The sequence below is a fragment of the Sapajus apella genome, unplaced genomic scaffold (assembly GCF_009761245.1).
Source record: "Sapajus apella isolate SASKATOON/1434 unplaced genomic scaffold, GSC_monkey_1.0 scaffold17, whole genome shotgun sequence".
NCBI classification, from domain to species: domain Eukaryota; kingdom Metazoa; phylum Chordata; class Mammalia; order Primates; family Cebidae; genus Sapajus; species Sapajus apella.
The window spans coordinates 6,969,342-6,996,119 of record NW_022436957.1 but is presented as its reverse complement, the minus strand read 5'-3'; the positions used below and the strand labels follow the sequence as shown (position 1 = coordinate 6,996,119).

The 26,778-nt window shown below is 38.8% G+C and overlaps 1 protein-coding gene across 1 annotated transcript in view; it reads left to right on the top strand.

The window, feature by feature from the left end:
- ARHGAP6 (Rho GTPase activating protein 6) overlaps positions 1 to 26,778 on the top strand; it is a 539,651-nt gene that overhangs the window by 459,496 nt on the left and 53,377 nt on the right. The window contains exon 3 of the mRNA XM_032285896.1: positions 20,070 to 20,141. Within this exon, the coding sequence (XP_032141787.1) occupies positions 20,070 to 20,141 (72 nt within the window). The remainder of the gene's footprint in view (positions 1 to 20,069; positions 20,142 to 26,778) is intronic.

Genomic DNA, 26,778 nt, shown 5'->3' with positions numbered 1-26,778 from the left:
GGGCATCCTTGTCTAGTGCCAGATTTCAAGGGGAATGCTTCCAGTTTTTGCCCATTCAGTATGATATTGGCTGTTGGTTTGTCATAAATAGCTTTTATTATTTTGAGATACGTTCCTTCAATACCTAGCTTATTGAGGGTTTTTAGCATAAAGGGCTGTTGAATTTTGTCAAAGGCCTTCTCTGCGTCAATTGAGATAATCATGTGGTTTTTGTCTTTGGTTCTGTTTATGTGGTGAATTACGTTTATAGACTTGCGTATGTTGAACCAGCCTTGCATCCCCGGGATGAAGCCTACTTGATCATGGTGGATAAGCTTTTTGATGTGCTGTTGCAATCGGCTTGTCAGTATTTTATTGAAGATTTTTGCATCTATGTTCATCATGGATATTGGCCTGAAGTTTTCTTTTCCTGTTGAGTCTCTGCCGGGTTTTGGAATCAGGATGATATTGGTCTCATAAAATGATTTGGGAAGAATTTCCTCTTTTTATATTGTTTGGAATAGTTTCAGAAGGAATGGTACCAGCTCCTCTTTGTATGTCTGGTAGAATTTGGCTGTGAACCCGTCTGGACCTGGGCTTTTTTTGGGTGGTAAGCTCTTAATTGCTGCCTCGACTTCAGACACCATAAAAACCCTCGAAGAAAATCTAGGCAAAACCATTCAGGACAAAGGTGTAGGCAAGGACTTCATGATCAAAACACCAAAAGCATTGACAACAAAAGCCAAAATAGACAAATGGGACCTAATCAAACTCCACAGCTTCTGCACAGCAAAAGAAACTGTCATTAGAGTGAGTCGGCAACCAACACAATGGGAAAAAATTGTTGCACTTTACCCATCTGACAAAGGGCTGATATCCAGAATTTACAAAGAACTAAAACAGATTTATAAGAAAAAAAACTAACAAGCCCATTCAAAAGTGGGCAAAGGATATCAACAGATACTTTACAAAAGAAGACATACATGAGGCCAACAAACATATGAAAAAATGCTCATCATCACTGGTCATCAGAGAAATGCTAATCAAAACAACATTGAGATACCATCTCATGCCAGTTAGAATGATGATCATTAAAATATCTGGAGACAACAGATGCTAGAGAGGATGTGGAGAAATAGGAACAGTTTTACACTGTTGGTGGGAGTGTAAATTAGTTCAACCATTGTGGAAGACAGTGCGGCTATTCCTCAAGGACCTAGAAATAGAAATTCCATTTGAACCAGCAATCCCATTACTGGGTATATAGCCAAAGGATTATAAATCATTCTACTATAAGGACACGTGCACACGAATGTTCATTGCAGCACTGTTTACAACAGCAAAGACCTGGAACCAACCCAAATGCCCATCGATGATAGACTGGACAGGGAAAATGTGGCACATATACACCATGGAATATTATGCACCATCAAAAACGATGAGTTTGTGTCCTTTGTAGGGACATGGATGAACCTGGAAACCATCATTCTCAGCAAACTGACAGAAGACCAGAAGATCAAACACTGCATGTTCTCACTCATAGGTGGGTGTTGAACAATAAGAACACATGGACACAGGGAGGGGAGCACTACACACTGGGGTCAGTTGGGGGGAAATAGGGGAGGGACGGTGGGGTGTGGGGAGCTGGGGAAAGACAGCAAGGGGAGAGATGCCAGATGTAGGTGATGGGGAGGAAGGCAGCAAATCACACTGCCACGTGTGCACCTATGCAACAATCTTGCATGTTCTTCACATGTACCCCAAAACCTAAAATGCAATAAAATAAATAAATGGGAAAAAAAAGAAAATATGGTTCTATAACAGTGCAACTAATATTTCACATAGCAATATAAAATTTATGAGTTTTTGCATCCAATTAATTACATGTTTCTTACTGGGTAGAAGTTGTCTTTACTTTTCTACTACACAGTTCATTACTGGAATAATAATAGAAAATCATCATTTCTGAGAATTCAGTTTTCTCTGGTACTTTAAAGAAAACAAAATCAAAAAGCTGTAACAATAGAATAGCTAAATTAGGAACATGAAAAACTCGTCTTAAAAACTCTGAGTACATAGGGACAGGAAGAGGGGAACAACAGACACCTGGGTCTACTTGAGGGTGGAGGTTAGGAGGAAGGTGAGGATGAAAACCACCCATCAGGTACTATGCTTATAACCTGAGTAGCAAAATAATCTATACCAAACCCCTCTGTCATGCAATTTATTTTTATAACAAACCTCTACACTACATGTACCCCCAAACCTAAAATAAAACCTAAAAAAACTGATGATATATGAGTTAATCTGTGTACACTAAAAGGAACAAATATAGCTGTTTCTCTTCCAATGTCCTCTAATATCCCCCAATGAAATTTCCGCATGTATGAAAGAAAAGCTATCCCTCTCGCTTCACCATTGTTAGAAGCATTCTCACATTCCATATCAACAATCAAAAAGGTAAGTAAGAAAAATTTATCAAACACATTATGTTAAATACTTAACATAATCTAAAATAATCTAAAATCGACACCCTAACATTATGGTTAAAAGAACTAGAGAAGCAAGAGCAAACAAATTCAAAAGTTAGCAGAAGACAAGAAATAACTAAGATCAGAGCAGAACTGAAGGAGACAGAGACACGAAAAACCCTTCAAAAAAATCAGTGAATCCAGGAGCAGGTTTTTTTTTTTTTTTTTGAAAAGATTAACAAAATAGATAGACTGAGCCAGACTATTAAAGAAGAGAGAAGAATCAAATAGACTCAATAAAAAAAAAATGTTAAAAGGTATATCACCACTGATCCCACAGAAATACAAACTACCATCAGAGAATACTATAAACACCTCTATGCAAATAAACTAGAAAATCTAGAAGAAATGGATAATTTCCTGGAAGCATACACCCTCTCAAGACTAAACCAGGAAGAAGTTGAATCCCTGAAGAGACCAATAACAAGTTCTAAAATTGAAGCAGTAATTAATAGCCGACCAACCAAAAAAAGCCCAGGACCAGATGGATTCACAGCCGAATTCTACCAGAGGTACAAAGAGGAGCTAGTACCATTCCTTCTGAAACTATTCCAAACAATAGAAAAAGAGGGACCCCTCCCTGACTCATTTTATGAGACCAGCATCATCCTGATAACAAAACCTGGCAGAGACACAACAAAAAAAGAAAATTTCAGGTCAATATCCCTGATGACCATCGATGCAAAAATCCACAGTAAAATACTGGCAAACCAAATCCAGCAGCACATCAAAAACTTATCCACTATGATCAAATCAGCTTCATCGCTAGGATGCAAGGCCAGTCCAACATAGGCAAATCAATAAACATAATCCATCACATAAACAGAACCATTGACAAAACCCTCATGATTATCTCAGTAGATGCAGAAAAGGCCTTCGATAAAATTCAACAGCCCTTCATGCTAAAAACTCTCAATAAACTAGGTATTGATGGAACGTATCTCAAAATACTAAAAGATACCCCATAGCCAATATCATACTGAATGGGCAAAAGTTGGAAGCATTCCATTTGAAAACCAGCACAAGACAAGGATACCCTCTCTCACCACTCCTAGTCAACATAGTATAGGAAGTTCTGGCCAGAGCAATCAGGCAACAGAAAGAAATAAAGGATATTCAAATAGGAAGAGAGGAAATCAAATTTTCTCTGTTTGCAGATGACATGATTTTATATTTAGAAAACCCCAGCATCTCAGCCCAAAATCTCCTTAAGCTGATAAGCAACTTCAGCAAAGTCTCAGGGTACAAAATCAGTGTGAAAAAATCATGAGCATCCTTATACACCAATGTAGGATGTTAGCAGTGACTCCTGAACCTTGTGAGTGCAAAGATACACTAAGGAAATGGGGTGTCTGAAAGGAGAGCCATAGGACACAGGGCTTGGGAGGGAGCCTGGGCCCCACCCACAGAGTGATAGCCATTCCACTCAAAGGGGAATGGGTGGCTGGAAGGAGCCCTGGGGCAAAGTCCTAGGACCCCATCCACTTGGCCTCCGTTCTTCAGGGCAGCATTCCCAGCACTCCCCATTCCTGGGTCCTTGCTTCGTTTCCCAGGATGAGGAGCTGGAGTACCGTGGGGACAGAGGCCTCAGAGAGCCACCCTCTCCCTGAGTCCACAGCCACCATGGGCAGCCCCTTAGTGGGAGGGCAGGCCTGCAGGGGGCGTGGCCCCACGCAGCCCCACCACCTGCATGCTCACTGAGCTGACCAATCAGTGAGGAGCTCAGGAAAGCGAGCTGGTTGCTCTTGTAAGAACTAAGGACCCAGGCTCTCAGAGGAGCCTAGTGGTGTCTGCATCTGCAGGTCCTGTGTGTATAATTTTTATTTATATATATATATATATTTTTTAAATGAAAGCATGTATGTAATTTTGTGGCTGAGTTTAATTTTATCTTCATGCATAGAAATCTATAGACAACTGAAACGCAGGGACACTTTGTTAGCATGACCTAACCTTTGAAATCTTGTCTAGGTGAGTCATGAATGTAGTTCATTATCAGTCAATTCTCTCCTAGTTGGGAAACACAGACACACAGGGGCCTCAATTAAACTGCGTCAGTGTGATATTTACAGGGGCTCTAGTGATGTGTGAAACACACAGGGAAACTAAGATCTAAGTTTATGATCTTCTGTGTCAATAGGAGAGAAGAAAAGGACTTCTGAATAACATCACCATCAACTGCCTCACAAAATCTCTGAAAGCAGTGCTCTAGGAGTTACAGTGATTGCATCAGGAGCAACAGTCTTGGGGGCAATTGAGAAGGAACTCCTTTCTCTGTATAGCTCCAGAGTTCCTGAAGTTTCTCCCAATTAGAAACATACAAAATTATCACCCCTACTTACAAGTGCCACAGGACCTGGGACTACTCAGAGTAAAGGGTTGTTTAAAAAAAATATGTCTAAAAAGAAACCAAAGAATATTACCCTCAAAAGGCAACTTCAGTAATCCAACTATAACATTTTTGGGTATATATAAATAATACATATATAGTCTAATATTCTAATAATGTAGTAAAACAGATCAAGTTTAGAACAAATTAGGAGACATATTCCGGGTCAGATGCCAACTGCCTCTGCAATTTTGGGCAAGGTAATTAACTGCCTGGAGTTTCTGCTAAATTGAGGTTGGCAGGGTGCTGGGTTGACAAATTTGATCTTAAAAGCACCATATCTTTATTAGGGAGCTATTTCTTACATTAATAAGACTCCTTTACTAATTTAAAGTTGTTTTCCTTCCTCTACCATTTACAATTTTAAAAAACTGTCTTCAGCCAGGCGCAGTGGCTCATGCCTGAAATCCCAGCACTTTGGGAGGTCAAAGCGGGTGGATCACGAGGTCAGGAGTTTGAAACCAACCTGGCCAACATGATGAAACCCTGTATCTACTACAAATACAAAAATTTGCTGGGTGTGGTGGCGCTTTCCTATAGTCCCAGCTACTCAGGAGGCTGAAGCTGAAGAATCACTTGAAACCAGGAGGCAGAGGCTGCAGTGAGCTGAGATCATGCCACTCCACCACTCCAGCCTGGGTGACAGAGCAAGACTCTGCCTCAAACAAACAAACAAACAAAAAAAAACTGTTCTCATAACTTATCTCCATTTCTGTTTTGCATTTGAACAAATTACACTTAATTCATCCAGATTTTTTAAAGAGCATTGCTGGCTGAACTCTCATAAGATGAGGCTGGTGGTATCATTTATAAAATATTTACAACATCTCAGAGTGCTCTGAATAATAAATGACTTCTATTCAAATGATAGACTGTTAACATTTTCAAACTTGGCTTTTCAATAGGTATTAAGGCTCTCAATCTCATTCCATTTGTGAGTCTACTTTAAAATGGCTTTAATCAAATGTGTAACTTAATAGTTCTATTAATAGAAAAAAAAATTTCTCTACATGTTTTTTAATAATAATAGTAGCAAAGGATCCACACCAAAATCAATTTTCTAGATTAATGTTGGAATCTTCTGGTTTCACTTTTGAAAAACCACTCTTAGTCTAAATTGCGTTATTACATTGTTTGTAATGATATTTAAAAGCTGGAGGAACGTAAACTTCACAATAACTGTTTCATTTTTAAATTTGACCCATCTTTAGTTTGTGGAAGTTGTCTGAAATTTCACAGCTGTTTTTATTTATAGTCTAACTGGGGAATTTCACTTGTCAAAGATGCTACGGCAAAAGAAATGTCCCTTTGTCCATTGCATTCTGTGGCATGGTTCACTTATAAGCCAACAAAATGTCAAAAAATACCACTAAAATCCTTTCAGCTATGAGGCTGAATTATTCTTTTCAAGTTCCTGCTTTTTGAGGGACTATTATAAGAGAAGTTCACAGGTAGAAGAATTGCATTAATTTATGTACCATGCTTACTATTTTTAATTTAGACAAAAAAAGTCAGATTCCTCTTTGAACCTCAATACTAACAACTTCAATCAGTATAACAGGCTGTCCTGTTATTTTGTACAATTTTTTTTTTTTTAGGTAGAGTCTCACTGTGTCACCCAGGCTGGAGTGCAATGGCGCGATCTCGGCTCACTGCAACCTCCACCTCCCAGGTTCAAGTGAATCTCCTGCCTCTGCCTCCCAAGTAGTTGGGATTATAGGTTCCCACCACCACGCCCAGCTATTTTTTTATTTTTCTTTGTATTTTCAGTAGAGATGGGGTTTCACCAGGTTGGCCAGGCTGGTCTCTTACTCCTGACCTCAGGTGATCCACCCACCTTGGCCTCCCAAAGTGCTGGGATTACAGGTGTGAGCCACCGCACCCGGCCTCTGTACTACTTTTATTCAGCAGGAATAACAGTCTGTACTGATGGATGTACTACAGTTGTGCAAGGACTCCAGTAAACTGGCAGGCAGTGAAGAGATATGCTTCAGGAGTGTCACGAAAGTGGTGATAGATTTAGAGACAGTAGAGCCATCCATTCATGTGCCTGCCTCTGCTTAATGTATGTTGCTCAAACACCTCTATCAAAACACTGCCCCAAATACAAAACTATACTATTAGACTGCCCTTCCTTTATAACTCTCAGGGATGATCACTGTCACTTGCTAATTGCCAAACTCTTTTACAAAGTATGTATCATTTATTTCCCTGCATGCAACTGTATGACGTATAGTTGTTTTCAAGAAATGATGACTAAAAGGTTCTGATTGAGAGACTTGTCATTTCTTTCTTCAAAAAATGTCAACTGGTTTCCTGCTGGTTCTTTCCACTTTAATTGGCCATAGAAATCCCAGGGGTGTCAAAAGCCTTTCTTCTTGTTGCCATAGAGTTGGCCTCCTGATAGTAACAGACACACTCCACTCACAGTTATTTCAGGATCAAGTAGATCCATTGGCCATGGAGTGATGGTCTTTTCAAGTAAGGCTAATTTGAGAGATAATAAAATATTCACACACTTTATTTCTCTTTTGTACTTGCTTATTTTAAAATACAGTTCTACACATAAATGTTTTTGACAAGATGAACAACAGATCTATTTTTTCACGTTACAAAACAAAATTATCATAAAGGTAAGTAAAAAATGACTGTAAGTAGAGTATTCTATTTGGTTATTAATTTTCATTGGGCTTTCAAAACACTTTTCTGTATAACATATTCAGATATATTGAATACAGCAATGCAGTCAGATGTTTCATATAAGTGACCGGGCACAGTGGCTCACACCTGTAATCCCAGGACTTTAGGAGGCTGACACAGGCAGATCATTTGAGGTCAGGAGTTCCAGACCAGCCTGGCCAACATGGCAAAACCCCATCTCTACCAAAAACACAGAAAAAATTAGCCAGGTGTGGTGGTGCATACCTGTAATCCCAGATACTCAGGTGGCTGAGGCACAAGAATTGCTTGAACCCAGGAGGTGGAGATTGCAGTGAGCTGAGATCATGCCACTGCACTCCAGCCTGGGTGACAGCAAGGCTCTGTCTAAAATAAAACATGTAAGTGTAACATGTAAGATTAAACATAATCTTATGTGGTGACACCTGAATTGTTTCTTTTTTCTTTACTTTTATTTCACACTGGTATTTTTTCACTTGTTTCAGAGAATTGTGTGTTCATAATAAAGGCTCCCTTTTCTACATAGTTGGTTTTCCCTTCTTCCATCAACATTTTAAAAAAATTCTACAAAACTTACACAATCAACATTCCTCCTTTGGATTTAAGCTACATTACTGATTTATCCCCAACAGCATTACAGTTTTTCAGCAGCTTGGAAATGGAACCAAATAATGTTTAATTCTCCCAGCAATGAGGTGAGGAAACATGCGCAGAGCATTGCTTCCCAGAAAGCTCCCCCAAGCCTGGCATCCAGTGTGGTTACTGGGGCATATAAGCATGGCAGACCGTCTGCATGACTGAACTTAGTTGCCAGCCCCTCCAGAGGTCCAGACTGATACAGGTGGCCCAAAGCCCCCACTATAAATCACATTGTTACCATTAACTATCTAGCATAACTCAAAGCTCTAGATAAACAAAGACATTATTATCAGGTGGGATATTCCAAGGGTTTGGAGTTTATCTCCTGGAAGGCTGTCAAAGAACAGACCTTTCTCTGGAAAGTGCAGGGTTTGGACAACACGGACCTGCTCAGCTAACCTCCTACTTCACTTTCAGTGAGTGGCTCATTCAACTCTTATTCTGAGTTCTCATTCTCTCTTTCTAAAATGTTCAGATCCTTATGAATGGATGGGAAAATCTGGGAAACACAGCACTCACTGTAAACACACCATTCCTAGAATTTAGCTCCTCTTCAACAACCCAGGCTTTTGAACTGGGTCAAAGTCACTATGCCAGGATGACACTTTTTTTAACCTTAGAATGAATTCCTCCCTGGTGGTTCCTCATCATCCAGGTAACAAGTCTCCTGGATGACCCATGGCATCCACAAAGCACACCAGAGTCTGAATCACAGCTTATTTTCTGGATTACCCTTGGCCTCGGCAGGATGATTCCACATCTTCCAAATTCTAGATATCTTAATATCACAATATTTCTTATCCCTGTTTCTTAATGAAAGAGTAAATGGAGGCAGAGCTGTTTCTCAACAATCTGTAACAACACATTTTTCTTTCAATCATTCAGTACTTAATTGGAAATCAAAGCCCTTTTCTAATGTATTGATAACATTGGAAATTGATGACTACTGTGTAGTTGTACTTAATCTACACCATGCTAATTCCTAATATGGGCTATTGAGGCAGCAGAGCTGCAGGTGACAACATATGCACTTCTCTACCCCTCTGCCAAACTCCTGGTAACTGTCAAATGAGCAGAGGACAGGGGAAACAATAGGAATATTTTAAAACTGTGGTTTTTAGGATGGAAATGTATTAATATCACACAACCTAATTATTTCCAAACGTTCTGTGTATTGTTGGATATTACCCAAGCTTCAGAGCTGTCAGAGCAAACCTCAAAGATGAGGAGCCAACAGGTGAAAAGCCAAGCCAAACAAAAACAGCCTGTTTCTCAAGGACTAGGATTTTTAGTTCAATTACATTTCCTTGACATCTAAATAGCTAGATGCAATGACCCATAGATAGAGCCAGTGTAGAAAATATTTCAACCTAACATAATACTGTCTAAAGGGGTGTAGTAAATGTTCTACTCGATTTGTTTCAGCCATTCTATTGGAATCCCAATTAATTTGAATTAATGGTAAATATATGGAATGTCATATAGTGAAACAACCTATTTATAGCATGCCAGGTTTCATGGAAAGCAGGTAAAAAATCATGTGTTTTTTTAAATTATACTTTAAGTTCTGGGGTACATGTATAGATCATGCAAGTTGTTGCATAGGGGTACACGTGCCATGGTGGTTTGCTGCATCCATCCCCGTCACCTACATTAGGTATTTCTCCAAATGTTAATCCCTTCCCAATCTCCCCAACCCCTGCTATCCCTTCACTAGTCCCCCACCCTCAACAGACACCAGCGTGTGATGTTCCCCTCCCTGTGTCCATGTGTTCTCATTGTTCAACACCCACTTACAATTGAGAACATGCAGTGTTTTGTTTTCTGTTCTTGTGTCAGTTTGCTGAGAATAATGATTTCTAGCTTCATCCATGTCCCTGCAAAGGACATGAACTCATCCTTTTTTATGGCTGCATAGTATTCCATGGTGTATATGTGCCACATTTTCTTTATCCTGTCTATCACTGATGGGCATTTGGGTTGGTTCCAAGTCTTTGCTATTGTAAATAGTGCCACAGTGAACATACGTGTGCATGTGTCTTTATAATAGAACAATTTATAATCCTTTGGGTATATACCCAGTAATGGAATTGCTGGGTCAAATGGAATTTCTATTTCTAGATCCTTGAGGAATTGCCACACTGTCTTCCACAATGGTTCGACTAATTTACAGTCCCACCAACAGTGTAAAAGCATTCCTATTTCTCCACATCCTCTCCAGCATCTGTTGTCTCCTGATTTTTTAATGATTGCCATTCTAACTGGCATAAGATGGTATCTCAATGTGGTTTTGATTTGCATTTCTCAAATGACCAGTGATGATGAGCATTTTTTCATATGTTTTTTGGCCTCATAAATATCTTCTTTTGAAAAGTGTCTGTTCATATCCTTTGCCCGCTTTTTGATGAGGTTGTTTTTTTCTTGTAAATTTGTTTTAGTTCTTTGTAGATTCTGGATATTAGCCCTTTGTCAGATGGGTACATTGCAAAAAATTTTTCCCATTCTGTTGTTTGCCAGTTCACTCTAATGATTGTTGCTTTTGCTGTGAAGAAGCTCTAAGATATAAGGAATGGGTCCAGTTTCTGCTTTCTGCACATGGCTAGCCAGTTTTCCCAACACCATTTATTAAACAGGGACTCCTTTTCCCTTTGCTTGTTTTTGTCAGGTTTGTCAAAGATCAGATGGTTGTAGATGTGTCACATTACTTCTGAGGCCTCTGTTCTGTTCCATTGGTCTGTATGTCTGTTTTGGTACCAGTACCATGCTCTTTTAATTACTGTAGCCTTGTTATATAGTTTGAAGTCAGGTAGTGTGATGCCTCCAGTTTTGTTCCTTTTGCTTAGGATTGTCTTAGCTATGCAGGCTCTTTTTCAGTTCCATATGAAGTTTAAGGTGGAGAACATAAACGATTTGATGGGGCTGAAAAACACAGCATGAGAACTTCGCAAAGCATACACAAGTTTCAATAGCCAAATTGATCAAGCAGAAGAAAGGATATCAGAGATTGAAGATCAACTCAATGAAATAAAACAAGAAGGCAGGTTAGAGAAAAAAGAGTGAAAATAAATGAACAAAGCCTCCAAGACATAAGGGATTATGTGAAAAGACCTAATCTACGTTTGATCGATGTACCTGAATGTTACAGGGAGAATGAATCCAAGCTGGAAAACACTCTTCAGGATATCATTCAGGAGAACTTCCCCAACTACCAAGGCAGGCCAACATTCAAATCCAGGAAATACAGAAAACACCACAAAGATACTCCCCAAGAACAACCCCAAGGCACATAATTGTCAGACTCACCAGGGTTGAAATGAAGGAAAAAGTGCTAAGGGCAGCCAGAGAGCAAGGTCGGGTTACCCACAAAGGGAAGCCCATCAGACTCACAGCGGATCTCTCAGCAGAAAGGCTACAAGCCAGAAGAGAGTAGGAGCCAATATTCAACATCCTTAAAGAAAAGAAATTTCACATCCAGCCAAGCTAAGCTTCATAAGTGAAGGAGAAATAAAATCCTTTATGGACAAGCAATTGCTGAGAGATTTTGTCACCACCAGGCCTGCCTTACAAGAGCTCCTGAAGGAAGCTCTAAACATGGAAAGAACAACCAGTACCAGCCACTGCAAAAACGTACAAAATAGTAAAGACTATCGACACAGTGAAGAAACTATGTCAACTAACAGGCAAAACAATCAGCTTGTATCACAATGGCAGGATCAGATTCACACGTAACAATATTAACCTTAAATGTAAATGGGTTAAATGCCCCAATCAAGACACAGACTGGCAAATTGGATAAAAATTCAAGACCCATCGGTGTGCTGTATTCAGAAGATCCATCTTACATGCAGAGATATACATAGACTCAAAATAAAGGGAGGAGGAATATTTACCAAGAAAATGGAGAGCCAAAAAAAAAAAAAAAAAAAAAAAGCAGGGATATTAAAGGGATGGAGGAAGATTTACCAAGCAAATGGAGAGCAAAAAAGAGCAGGGATTGCAATCCTAGTCTCTGATAAAACGGACTTTAAACCAGCAAAGATCCAGAGACAAAGAAGGGCATTACATAATTGTTACAATAAAATAAGAAGAACTAACTCTCCTAAATGTATATGCACCCAATACAGGAGCACTCAGATACATAAAGCAAGTTCTTAACAACCTACAAAGAGACATAGACTCCCACACAATAATAGTGGGAGATGTTAACACTCTACTGTCAATATTAGACAAATCAATGAGACAGAAAATTAACAAGGATAAGCAAATCACTTTTTAAAAATCAATACCAACCAGGTCAGGTGTGGTGGCCCACACCTGTAATCCTAACACTTTGGAAGCCCGAGGTGGGAGGATTGCTGAGGCCAGGAGTTCAAGACCAACCTGGCCAACTTAGAAAAAAATGAATATCAACAAGTACAGTGAGTTCAAAGAACACTAGCTACCATCTACTCTTGGCTTAATACTCTTAAATCCTTGAGAAGGCTGGCATATGTGAAGCCTCTCCAGGAAGACATTTGAGGCAGAAAACTGGAACAGGAGCAGGCAGTGTATTATTTCATCTTCTGAAATGGGGACTTTATTACTCCCCTGAGTATAAAGTCAGGAAAGAAGGTATTTTTCAGGACTGTTTAATTAAACGTCATTCTGTTTTCAAAACAGGGAAATGTGGCAGGAATTTCTAACCACATGGGATTTTTGAAAATATATGAGAAATGTGATTATGTGTTTAGCTGAATATTATTTAAAATGTATGTAAAATCCTGAGAGGGCTTTTAAACTAAGTTCCTAAAATCATCCTCTGGTGCATCCTATTTGATATGCTGCTGTGTGCATAAAATGATTCCAATAGAAATAAAGCGGAGCCTCAGTGAAACCAACCCAGCCTGCTTTCATGAGCTGCTTCTTGTAATTGGAGATATCCATAATAGTTTACTATGACTGTAATATAACAAGACAAAACCTATAATTTTTAAAGGAATAGAACCAACATAAAAACAAAGGTGTTTCATACTACTTACAGAAGATAAATGTATCCTGCAAGCTGAATAATGGCACATCAGCTTGTGCTGTTCTAAATCATCTAAATATCATCAGTGCCTTTCATTACAGCCTCATGCCCAGTGCTTAAAAAATCAAAGTTCACTTTCAAGGAACGTCATTTAGAAACTGCTGATCATCTAAGCTTTGGGAGGCCAAGGACACTCTGATTTCCTTTATACTTACAAGTTTAATTTGATGTGTGCCAACATAGACTTAGGTATGAATTTCACATCAAGATGCTAAGCAGAGCCCCATACAGAATGTTTCTGAGTGGGGTTTGTTAAATATAAGATTATTTTTATGACTGGGACATTACAGATGCGATCATCAATGAATAAAAAAATAAATTTTAACAACTTTCTCTTGCATCAAGTTGAAACTCATGTCTCAATAGAGCAAGTTTCAGGAACAGGTGGGATTTCAGGTAACATGGAGAACAGCAGCTCATATCCACTTCTTAAAGGGGGATTCCCCCTTGACGTGAAGCCAGCAACTCACTCCGCATGCAGAACATGCAGCATATTTCCATGCCAGGGAGAGGAAGGTGTGACCTCATTCATTCCCTCATTCAGCCATTCCCTTATTCATTTATCTAATAGTTGTCAAAACTCCTAGTATGTGTTGGGCATGGTACTACATGCTAAGTATATAAAATCGCTTTTCTAAACTCAAAAAGTTGTAAGTAGGTGGTAGCAGTGGTCAGGGTAAAATATATTTGTGAACGGAAGAAATTTCAGTGACAGGTGCTACAATAGATGGTAAGTGATATGGAAGCCACAGGGAAAAAGGACAGATTATTTATAGTGTAGATAGGGAAGACTTTACAACAGGAGAAAGTATCTGAGATTAGTTTAAAAGGATAAGGACAAAAAGTTACTCCAGTGGAAAATGGGGACAAAAACTAGAAAAATGGGGCATTTTAGTTTGGGAGTCATAAAAGGTGGAGTATACTTGGAAAAAATAAGTTTTCTGTAGGACTGTAAGAGATGTCAGGGTCTGTGTGAGTTATAGGTTCAGGAGATAAAGTTGAAGATATTTAGGTACAATATCATGTGGTATATTATAAACCAAGAGAGAATATAGATTTTACTTTTGCAGGTCAGTGGTTCTCAATTGGAGGCAACTTTGTGCCCCGTCCCTGGGATATTTGGCAAGGTCTATATTTTGCTGGTACACCTGGGGAGGAGGGCAGGGTACTGGCATCTAGCAGGTGGAGACCAGGGATACCACTAAGCATCCTACACTACACAGGGCAGTCCCTACAGCCAAGACTGACCCAAATGTCGACAGTGCTAGGGTGAGCAACCTTGTTCTAGATCATGGAGAGTAACTGAAAGATTTTACATATGGGAGAGAAGAGGTAGTTTCTAGGAAGATGATGTAACACCTTCCAGGAGGTTTGCCACATCATGATGATCATCAGAATGCTGCGTGTCAATAAGACAAACAATATTCGCCTGCAGGAAGAAAGATCCACTAACTTCTTCAGCATCTACTCTGCACTGGACATTCAGTGTGTTATATCAATTCCCACATGATATTGGCAACTGCTACTTTCCGCAGCACTGGGGAACGTCAGATGAAACAGGATGAGACTAGAGGCTGGGAGACCATCTAGATCAATGTTCACTCTTAAATGAAAACGGTGGAGGTCTGGACTGTAGCAGTGTCCATGGAGATGGAGATGTGAGAACAAAGAGGAAGATCAAATCAAAAGGATTTTTTTTTTTACCAATTACATGTGAGAAGGGATTAGCCACCAAATGGAAGGTTTACAGAATGACTTTGAGGTGGCTGGTTCAGAAGAGTGGGTAGCTGCAGAGACTACAAAAGAAAGTCTTAGAGGACAGGTACGGGGCTACCCACACTTGTGACCTTTGAGGTGCTCATGGGAGGTTCAGATGTAGATGCCTGGTAAGCAAAGGGAAAAGTAAGTCTCCAGTTGTAAAGAGACCTCAAAGAGAGATGTGTTTAAGAGTTTGCAACACCACGATGGTCATCTAAACACTGGGTGTCATTAAGAGAAACAACAATTGCCTGCAGGGAGAAAGATTAACTAATTTATTGAACATCTACTCTGTGCTGGACACTCTATGTGTTATCATCTCAATCTCCCCATGATATTGGCAAGGAGACTGAATGCAGACAGGCTTAGGAAGGTGCTCAAAGTCAGGCAGCCAGTCAGAAGCAGAGCCAAGCTTGCAATAGTGTTTCTCCAAACCAGTCCCCATCCATTCATTCTTTCAATAGTATTTATACAGTGAATTGCTGCATGGAGAGGAGAAGCGACAGAACAGGTTGAGAAGGAAGACCCTGAGATAGGAAAAGAAAAGGTGAAGAATGAGGTGATCAAGTCCAAAGGAAGGAAGAGCTTCAAGTAATAGTTTCAGTTATCAATTATAAAAAGACTCAGAGTCAGACTGGAGGATGTTTCTGTCATAAATTGCTATCCAAATATCAAGTCATGCACACACACACACAGTTTATATCAGAATTAGAATGTATACACTGCATTAGACACTGACCATCATCAGGGACTTGCTGGAGTGGAAAGAGCAAAAAAAAACAGACAGTAATTTGTAGAAAAGTACTTAGCATTTGAGGAAGTAGAGCCAGAAGAACAGAAAGAAGGCAGGGTAGTTGCTAAAGGGAAGATATTTTACAGATGAAGATTCAGACTTAAGCATAGATGTAGGCTGAAGGACTTGAGTTGAAAAATCAAGGTTTAAGTATGCAGGAGAGAGGCTCTAAATGAGAGAATGAGGAGTTGGCCTTGGAGTGGAGCAGGGTCCACTCTTCCTCTAAAATAGTGGTCTTCAATCTTGTTGAGCCCATAGACTCTCTTGAGAATCTTGTGAACATTTTTAGATGTCTCCCCAGAAAAACATATGTAAACATTCACAAAACTGGGTATGATCTTAGGGAGTTCTTGCTAAAATCTCCTAAGCTTCAAATTTAACACACTGTCCTTGAAAGTGAAGAGGTGCTATTAATGTTATTATAGAGGACAACAGGCTCCATCTAAGCTTCAAGCAATCCCAGATTGGTGAATTAGAAGTGGCTGGAGAATGTGATGAGTTGGATTTCCTCTGTGCTGTCATTGATTAATGAGGCCTGACTGAATCACAGTGACAGTTCCCCTGAAAAGAGCAGTTTGAGTTAGGAAAATGGTGCTCTGGAAATTGATTTCTTTCAAACAATTGGCCTCTGTGAAATCCTTGCAATATCCTTGTGTGAATCCAGGGTTACATGGATGAACTCCGAAAGCCATTGATGTGGAAATTCCTAATGTAGAAAAAGTATCAGAAATCTTTCTGGAAATATTTACACCTGGAGTATCAATTTGGTATGTCCCAGGGGAAGTATCCAGTGTGAGGAAATCAACAGGAGCCCAAAGTTTTGCATTCTATTCACTGAGTAAAAATGCATAGATTTCTACATGACAAGCCCTGTTCCAAGTGCTTAATGAACTAATTCATTAAGTCCTCATCACAAGCCTACTGGATGGGTACTCCTATTATTCTCATTTTGCAGAGAGAGTGATGGGGGCACAATGAGATAGCACGGTTGATCTTGGTTTGGGTCAGAGACCAGATCTGGAACCAGCCTGTCTGTTTCCAGAGTCTGGCCTCCAACTTTTACTCTATGTTGAGAAAGTTTACATATTAATATGTTCACACATTCACTCAATTTTTTTTTTTTTTTGAGATAGAATCTTGCTCTGTTGCCCAGGTTGGAGTGCAGTGGAGCATTCTTGGCTCATTATAACCCCTGCTTCTTCCTGGGTTCATGCAATTCTCCTGCCTCAGCCTCCCGAGTAGCTGGGACTACAGGCGTGTGCCATCACACCCAGCAAATTTTTGTATTTTTAGTAGAGATGGAGTTTCACCATGCTGGCCAGGCTGGTCCTTAAGCTTATCAGCTTAAGGAGATTTTGGGCTGAGACAATGGGGTCTTCTAAATATACAATCATGTCATCTGCAAATAGAGAAAATTTTGACTTCTTTTCCTAATTGAATACACTTTACTTCTTTTTCTTACCTTATTGCCCTGACCAGAACTTTCAATACTATGTTGTATAGGAGTGGTGAGAGAGGATATCCTTGTCTTGTTCTGGTTTTCAAAGGAATGTTTCCAGTTTTTGCCCGTTCAGTAGTATTGGCTATGGGTTTGTAATAAATAGCTTTTAGTATTTTGAGATATGTTCCATCAATACCTAGTTTGAGAGTTTTTAGCATAAAGGGCTGTTGAATCTTGTCAAAGGCCTTCTCTGTATCTATTGAGATAATCATATGGTTTTTGTCTTTGGTTCTGTTTATGTGATGGATTATGTTTATTGATTTGCATATGTTGACCCAGCCTTGCATCCCAGGAATGAAGCCAACTTGATCGTGATGGATAAGCTTTTTGATGTGCTGTTGGATTCGGTTTGCCAATATTTTATTGAGGATTTTTGCATCGACATTCATCAAGGATATTGGCCTGAAATTTTCTTTTTCAGTTGTGTCTCCGCTAGGATTTGGTATCAGGATGATGTTGGTCTCATAAAATGAGTTAGCGAGGATTCCCTCTTTTGTATTGTTTGGAATTGTTTCAGAAGGAGTGGTACCAGCTCTTTGTACCTCCGGTAGAATTTGGCTATAAACCCGTCTATTCCTGGACTGTTTGTGGTTGGTAGGCTATTAATTGCTGCCTCAATTTTAGACCTTGTTATTCATCTGTTCAGGGATTTGACTTCTATCTAGTTTAGTCTTGGGAGGGTGTAAGTGTCCAGGAATTTAACTGTTTCTTTTAGATTTTCTGGTTTATTTGCATAGAGGTGTTTATAGTATTCTCTGATGGTAGTTTGTATTTCTGTGGGATTGGTGATGATATCCCCTTTATCATTTTTTATTGCATTTATTTGATTCTTCTCTCTTTTCTTCTTTATTAGTCTGGCTAACAGTCTATTTTGTTGATCTTTTCAAAAAAACAGCTCCTGGATTTATTGATTTTTTGAAGGGTTTTTAGTGTCTCTATCTTCTTCAGTTCTGCTCTGATCTTAGTTATTTCTTGTCTTCTGCTAGACTTTGAATGTGTTTGTTCTTGCTCCTCTAGTTCTTTTAATAGTGACATTAGGGTGTCAATTTTAGATCTTTCCTCCTTTCTCTTGTGGGCATTTAGTGCTATAAATTTCCCTCGACTCACTGCTTTAAATGTGTCCCAGAGATTCTGATACATGGTGTCTTCGTTTTCATTGGATTCAAAGAACATCTTTATTTTTGCCTTCATTTTGGTGTTTATCCAGCAGTCATTCAGGAGCAGGTTGTTCAGTTTCCATGTAGCTGTGCGTTTTTGAGTGAGTTTCTTAATCCTGAGTTCCAATTTAATTACACTGTTGTCTGAGAGACTGTTTGTTATGATTTCCAGTCTTTTAGATGTTGTTCATATCTATGAGCACATACATAATGGGAGAGACTGATGGCTCTTGCCATCAATTACATTACATTAAAACTGATATACATAATTTCCTCTATATAAATTGCGTGACTACAAGAGTGAAGATTCTTATGAGCTATTTTTGTGTGTGCGTGGAAGAAGAGTGATTTTTGAAGTCTTTGAAAAGAAGGAAGGATTGAATGTGCCTGTTGATTATATTGTGATGTTCTTTTGCCTCCAAAAAATGTAGAGTTGGGAACATCTACAACTGTGAGGATACCAAGAATGCTCATTTCTGTTTCATAATAGTTACTGTGTTTTTTCCTGATATTATAGTCTTGCTTTTAAATGTATTGGGCTGAACCTCTTTCTTTACATTTTTAGTGTGTCCTGCACAAATAATTCTTAGTCATTTTTTTTCACTATACATTTCCTTGCAGCATGGTCTACATGTCCCCTATTTGATCACAGTGTAGATTTTGAATTCACACCTCCCACATGTTAAGTTGACAGTTACATATAACCTCAAAATGCATTCTGGCAATGACGAATGCCAATATTTTATGATGACATCCCAGGAATTTGATTGCAGCTGCCCACTGACATGAGTGGCATCTTTATTATTTGGTGAATTAAACAGACACATTAAGTACATTTGTAGCCAATGCTAGGTTGTAAAATAATATATTTCTTATAGTGAACAGTGAGAAACAATTAAAATGTCCATCCATGGAGGAATGGTTAACTAAATTACAGTACAGCTATACTGTGGAATGCCCCACAAAGAAAGTAGCCTGACCTGTGTCAGGCTCTCTATTAAGTGCTTTACATATACTTGTTTCATTTAATTCTCAGAACAACCTTGCGAAATTCCCATTTTATAGATGAGGACAAGAAGACTTGTCCAAAGTCACATAGTAAATGGTGCAATAGTTAGACCTAAGTTCTATGTACCTCCAAATCCATTTTCTTATCCAGTTATACTCATCTAGCTCATGAATGTCAAAGCTATACGTGCTGTTAACTCTCTTTTCATGGAGATTTGGTTCAAGATGAACATTAAGTTATATAACCACAGAGGAGAGGAAGAGACTTAGGTCATAGTAAAGTTAAGCCTATCTAAATGTCAATGCTAAATTACTTCCAAAGGAGGTAAGTTGTCTATACATTCCATAACTGAAAGGAAATTCAAGAATATACACCAAAATTCTGACAATATGTGCTATCTAAGTCAGGATTTTCATGTATTCTCAGGGCTGTCACTCTGTTTAAAATGACAAATTATAAGTGAAGTAAGAGAAAATCCATACTTTTGCTCAAATATAATTATTGATACTGTAAAGTATCACTTGTATGTTTATCTTTATAACTTCTCATTCTTTTAATATTTACAGATGGACAAAAGAGAAAGAAATCTTTAAGAAAGAAACTGGATTCACTAGGAAAGGAGAAAAACAAAGATAAAGGTAAAAGATAAAGTAACTAATGCAAATCCATCTACCATGGAGCATAATGGTTAAATTTGGCAGGTTTATTGAATTGCATAGATATACGTGGTTCAACTCTGTTATGAAAACTGGATTTCTACAATGGAATGCCATTAAGGGCTGTCTTGGTCTACTCTTCTGTGTTTGAATAGCACTGTACTGAACTGATGAATTCAGCTGGTTTGAGGAGAGTTTGACCTCGGCCAAGTTTATGGTTCCAATTATGATTTCAACCAATCAGCTATGCATAAAGAGGATTTGGGTTGAGTAGCCAGGGACAGCATCTCTAACACTAACCAGCTGTCTGGCAAATCCAGACAGGCAGGGTTAGTTGAATGAGAGTTTGAATTCACCTACCATGACTACTGGAAAGAAACAGTCTCATCCTCATGAGTTATTGAAGATAGGCTATTCTCAGCATTTTTTTTCACCCAGTTGAAAAATATTTATTTGCAACTAACCTGAATGCTTACATTTTACTTTGTTACATTGCCTCAGCCAAGATAGGTTAAAGCAAATGCCCTTAATATTTTGGGGGTCACAGAGTCCTTTAAGAATCATTGACAACAATGATGCTCTACCAAAGGCCCGAAACTCACCCAGTGCCCACCCCATCACCCCCTAAATTAAGAATTCCTAGAACAGATATTCAGTTGAGTTAACAAGTATTTTTCTTTTTAAAAATCCAGGGGCTTTAGGTAATAGTCAGTGGCTGTCAATATTTTTTTAACTCTTGTTTTAGGTTCAGGGGTACATGCGCAGGTTTGTTATATATGTAAACTGTGTGTTGCTAGGGTTTGTTGTACAGATTATTTCATCGCCCAGGTAATCAGCATAGTACCCAATATGTGGTTTTTTTATTCTCACCTTCCTCCTACCCTCTACCCTCAAGTAGGCTCCAGTGTCTCTTGTTCCCTTCTTTGTGTCCATATGAACACGATGTTTAGCTCCCACTTATAAGTGCATTCTCAGCATTTTTATGTTAGATCACAGTATGCTCATCTTTTGCTTCATATGTTTTGGGGATTGTTTACTTTCATCATACTGTTTTGTGTCCCCTTCTGCATCTGTTTAGGGAACTAAAATTTTAGCCACTCTCTCAGAGTTATTTATGGTCATTTAAAACTAATATTCTTCAAGCCCACATAATGGATGCCTGAGCCACATTGACATAGTACCATTTTGTGTGGCTTTTTTTTTTTTTTTTTTTTTGAAAGAGTCTTGCTCTGTTGCCCAGGCTGGAGTGCAGTGGCATGATCTCAGCTCACTGCAACCTCCACCTCCCGGGTTCAAGCAATTCTCCTGCCTCAGCCTCCCGAGTAGCTGGGATTACAGGCACACACCACCAAGCCCAGCTAATTTTTGTATTCTTAGTAGAGATAGAGTTTCACCATGTTTGCCAGACTGGTCTCAAACTCTTGACCTTGTGATCTGCCCACCTCAGCCTCCCAAAGTGCTGGGATTACAGGCGTGAGCCACCATGCCCTGCTTTTTGTGGCTTATTTTTATGGTCCCTTATGAAGTGGTTGCTGAATGGTACAGTTATATGCATTTATTTTCATTTTATGTGACACAGTGAAAGAGTCTTGAATGAGAACAGCCATACACATCTCATCTTGGAGTCCTTTTATGTAATGATTGAATTTCTGCTTTAAAAGTAATGGAAGGCAATGAAACCAAGGGTATTAAAAAATGCATTGGTATCAGTGTTAGACAGGAGCTATTCCATACCATTGATCTCAGTTTCTACACCTATATCTTGAGCTGTTATGACATTTGGTTCTTTGGACTAAAAAAAGATGAAGAATTCTAAAGAATGGAAAACCATTGTTTTACTTCCTTTGGAGTGAGGTTTCTCAACCTTACTACTGTTGTCATTTTAGACTGGATATTTATCAGGGGTAGAGGCTGTCCTGTGCATTGTGAGATGTTTAGCAGCATCCCTGGCCTCTACTCACTAGATGTCAGTAACACCACCCTCAACCCAAATATTTTCAGACATTTTAAATGTTTACCTCAAATTAGAAAAAGGAAGATGAAAGTGTCAGTGATCTCAGCCCCTAACTACACAGTAGAATCGTTTGTGGAAAGGTAGAATCACTTAAAAATTCTAAGACCCCCACCCAGGGAGTCTGCAGGGATATCTCAGGCATGGGTATTTTTAAGAGCTTCTAATATGCAACTTCTAGGATAAGAACTCTGATTCATATTAACTAGGATAATCACTAGGGCATGTTCTGTCACAGCAGAATCTACTGCTGGAATAATGAAGGCAAAGGGTTGTCCAGCTAACTATTATAGTCTGATAAATTGTATTATATTTAATTGATTGAAATGTTTGTGTCCTTATTTTTGTAATGACCTAAATATTAGGAGCCAGCATTGCTCTTGTAAACTAGAGTTTTTGCTCATTCTATTCCTGCAGTAGAGCACTTTTACATCTCTAGATCAGAGCGATTTTCCATATGTATATAGAGCATATTAAAGGGATCACTCAGGTTGGTTTTAATAATGCATTCTCTTTTAAATTTGATTTATTCTAGGATGATGATATTGATATTGGGATTTAAACACATCTAATGTGGACTTTAAGTGATTTTTCAGAAGGTGTCCATTTGACTAGACTAAGCAGAATGAGCATTTTTGCAGGAGGAGATAGATGTTCCCTCAGCAAAAGGAGATGTATGTTTGCTTGCATGTATTATACACAAAACAGCAGGAAGCAAGAATTTGAATTAACAGAGAAGGAAGGTCCAGGGAAGTAACTGACCAATACATACTGGGCCATTATACATTTTTTAACTAAATCATATTTACATAGACTCAGTGAAAACTCTGCAATGTTCTATACTGCCTCAATGGTAGCTAAGTGGGAAAAGGAAGGTAGGTCCTGGTGGTTCCAAAGAAAAGACATATCACCCACTCAACCAAGGGGAGAAATATCAGGCTTCATGGCAAAAGAAAAAAAAAAGGTTTTCTTTTTAAAAGTGGCATTAATGTTTAAAAACAAAGTATCCTAGGCTTAAGTGAAGGTTAATTATATGGCATCTTTTCAGAACATAAAGCCCTGTCTATGTCAGCACTGGGAGGACATCGGTGTCCTGGGAACCAAGGTGTGAGGGGAGGGGCGCTGTGCTGGTCTGGCACAGATGTAATCTATTCACATTATTTCCTTCCAGTTGGATATTAGCATTTAAGTTTGTAACAGCTGCACATGTTAAAAATGATCATTTGAATCCAAGAGTAAAAGAAGGAAAACAGGAAACTCTAAATGATCTCTTGAGTTAGGTCATCTAAAAATAACTAGAAGCAGCCTTTTAGAATCGAATTGCTTTCCTAATAGTGATTCATAAATGGTGGATATGCTACCATATTAATTGATTTCATCAGAATGAATCATGTCCTGTATGTTATTTAATTGCCTTGTTATATAGCGTATCATGTGACATTCCTGTGTTCCTCATGCCACTTACACGGTGCCCATGTGACTTTTGATTTACATATGGAAATTAATTCAAGATTGACACTGGTTCAGAAATGTATTCTCATGCAGAATAATTCCAAGTCCTTAATTTCTCTTAGTTATATTTCTTGGTAACCAAAAGGGTTTTTAAGACTTTCAGAACTTCAGGAAATTTCTTTCTTGTGTCAAAAGGAAATCAGTGTTTTGGGGTAGAGGGGTAAGTAATTTTAAATATAGCTACTTTGTTTTATTAATATGCTTCCTAAACTGATCACATGGTGAATAGGTTTTAGTATGATGTAACTCTGGGAGATTGTACTCCCCAACCCCTTCCAGGACATTTTCAGATTATGCCATATATTTATCAACATACAATCTGGAAAGAGTTCAATTCTGGCCCTGTTCTTTATGGTGAAATCATATTGTATTATGTTTTATTTTCCTCACTGTCTAGGTATGTTACTGTATGTGAGCTGTGAAATAACACTATATACAAATAGTTCATACAACTCTTAATTTTGCTCCATATTAAATAGCATATCAAGCATCAATTCTCACTATGTAGAAATTTCAAAGAACATGTATTGAATATTGTCATTGAGTGCTAGTACTTCTAGGATAAGAAGAGAAGAAAGAACCAGGGAGTGTGTAGTTTCTGAGGTTAGGAAGGGGCCAGCTCACACAGTTCTGGGTCACAGCACAACTTTTGATTTGGAAGTTCAGGAGAAAGATAATGGTACCTTGGACTGGGGTGAGAGTGATGGTGGATGTGGAGAGAAGTGGATGGAAGAGAGAGATAATGTGAAAGTGATATGATAAAGATTTGATTATGGAGTGAAAATGGGATATAAGGTGTGGAGTATCAAGGTTGACTCTCAGATTTCTGGTTCTTCCACATGAAGAACAGGCAAACTTTTGGAAATCTGAGTAAGACATGATAAGAGAAGATAAAGAATAAGAAATCCCTTTGGGGCATCCAGATATGAAGGTGGAAGAAGTGGTTGGTGCTCAAAGAAGGGGTCTGAGCTAGAGGTAGCAGTGAGGTGTGAAATTTCTACGGATGAAAGTTTAAGTTATGGGCATCGTGCTATTACTTACAGAGAGAGACCAGAGTGATGAGGAAGGTTAAGAGTGAGCTCTGAGGACCTTCCACATTGAAAACTCAGGTAGAAGATGATAAACCAGAAAAATGGTCAAGAATGTAGCCATAGAGGTAGAGGAAAACCCAGTTAGTATATCCAACATGCAAAGGACAGGGAGCATTTCAGGGAATGTCAGTCAGGCTTAAAGGCTGCAGAAAGGGCAAATGAAACAGAGCTGTCAAAAAACACTGAATTTAATGACCCTGAAGACAGCAATGACTTGGAGGGAGCTGCTTTAGAATCCAATGGAGGTATCAGCTAGATGGGATGAAATGAGGAAAGAATAGTAGTTGAGAAAGTTATAGGCCAGAAAGTAAAGGAAACACTTCAGAGAATTTTAACTGTTGCAAAAGGAAAGGGGGTAAACTATGGAGAAAAGAGTGGGTCGAGGGTTATTTATTATTTTAAGAAGTAGCTGCTTGAACATAATTAGTATAAAATATCTAGTAGAAAAAAGAGGTTGAAGATACAGGCACAAGAAGATGTAATTTATAGCAGGGGTGGCCCACCAGCTGTCTTTGTAAATAAAGCTTTACTAGAACACAGCCATGCCCATTCATTTACTTACTGTCTGTGGCTGCTTTCCTGCTAGACTGGCAGATTGAGTAGCTGTTACAAAGACTGTGCAACCAGCCAATAGGGTGGAGGCTAGAGTGAGGCAAATTGATCGCCTAGGCCACAAAATAGAAGGAAATGCTCAGTCTGCATGCTGACTCCGCGATTGCCGCATGCTGAATGCAAGCACCTTATCATTTTGCATCCTAGCCCTCCTAAGCCCCAGCCGTGTCAACAAACCCTAAAATATTTACTCTCTGGCCCCTTATAGAAAGCAATTGCTGAACCCTACTTATACTCTAAGAGTATTAGGGTAATTTTTTGAACTCTTGAGTACAGTACAACATTATCCATGGTTTCAAGTTATCAATAGTTGAATGGCAGGTAGGAGAGCTAGGAGAGCATGGGAACCAAGGAGAGGCAGAAAGGCTGGCAGGATGCAGAGTCATACCTCCATATCATGCAAAGGGAGGTGGTAGAAGGCACAGGTACAGCAGGTGTGAAGAGTTGGAGCCTTTGTACCCACTGGTTGCTCTTCTCCTGAAACAGGAGGCAGAATTATTTGCTGGTGGGGAAGATCTGCACCGGAGGTATAAGAAGTCTGTAAATGAGCCTGGTTGGTTTTCCTTATATGGAAAAAATGACTGGGAAAGGGCTCAATAGTCCCCATCTTATAGTAAATCCCTGCCATGCATATGCCTACCTGAGCAGATGTGTCACTTGCTACATTTATCAATGTTCTTTTCACTCTTACTATCCCCCTCTGTTTCTGTTATTTCATGTAGCTGTCAGCCTTACCATCCACATGTTTCTAGACTTTTCCAACCTTTGAAAAGTAATGTTTGATTATTTCTACAGACAAGATATATATATATATATATATATATATATATATATATATATATATCTGCAGGGTGCATAACAGGAGGTCTGGTACTATGCCCTTTGGTTTCTAATTTTGCTAGTAGTAGACACAGCCTATTATCAATAGTGAGAATTATACCTCACTACACTGTCCACATCGATCACTCAAAGAATTAATTTTTATTACCGTATATCACCTAGCTTGTTGCTAAAGAATGGCAACTATCCTCTGAAAATTCCAAAAAGTTTTGTTTTTTACTTCACAATAAATTGCATGTTTTGATAGAACCAGAGGTTCAGGCTTTTCAAGTAGCATTTCTACTTTTAATATAGACTTGGCCTTTTAAAGTTCTTCTACCTGATTTAATGTTAGCCATTTCTTTCAAAGAACAACCAACCTTGGAATTATTTTCCCTTGATCATTCTAGTTTCATCCATAGGGCTTATAAAAACAATGGAGAGGTTAGATTCCAACTTACTGCTGCTAGGAAACCTAATTTGGAGTCTAAAAAGAATAATACATTTGACTATTATTAGTGCCTTTCGGCATGAATCTAAAATATTGCCAATAAAACGCCTGGCCTGAAGGATC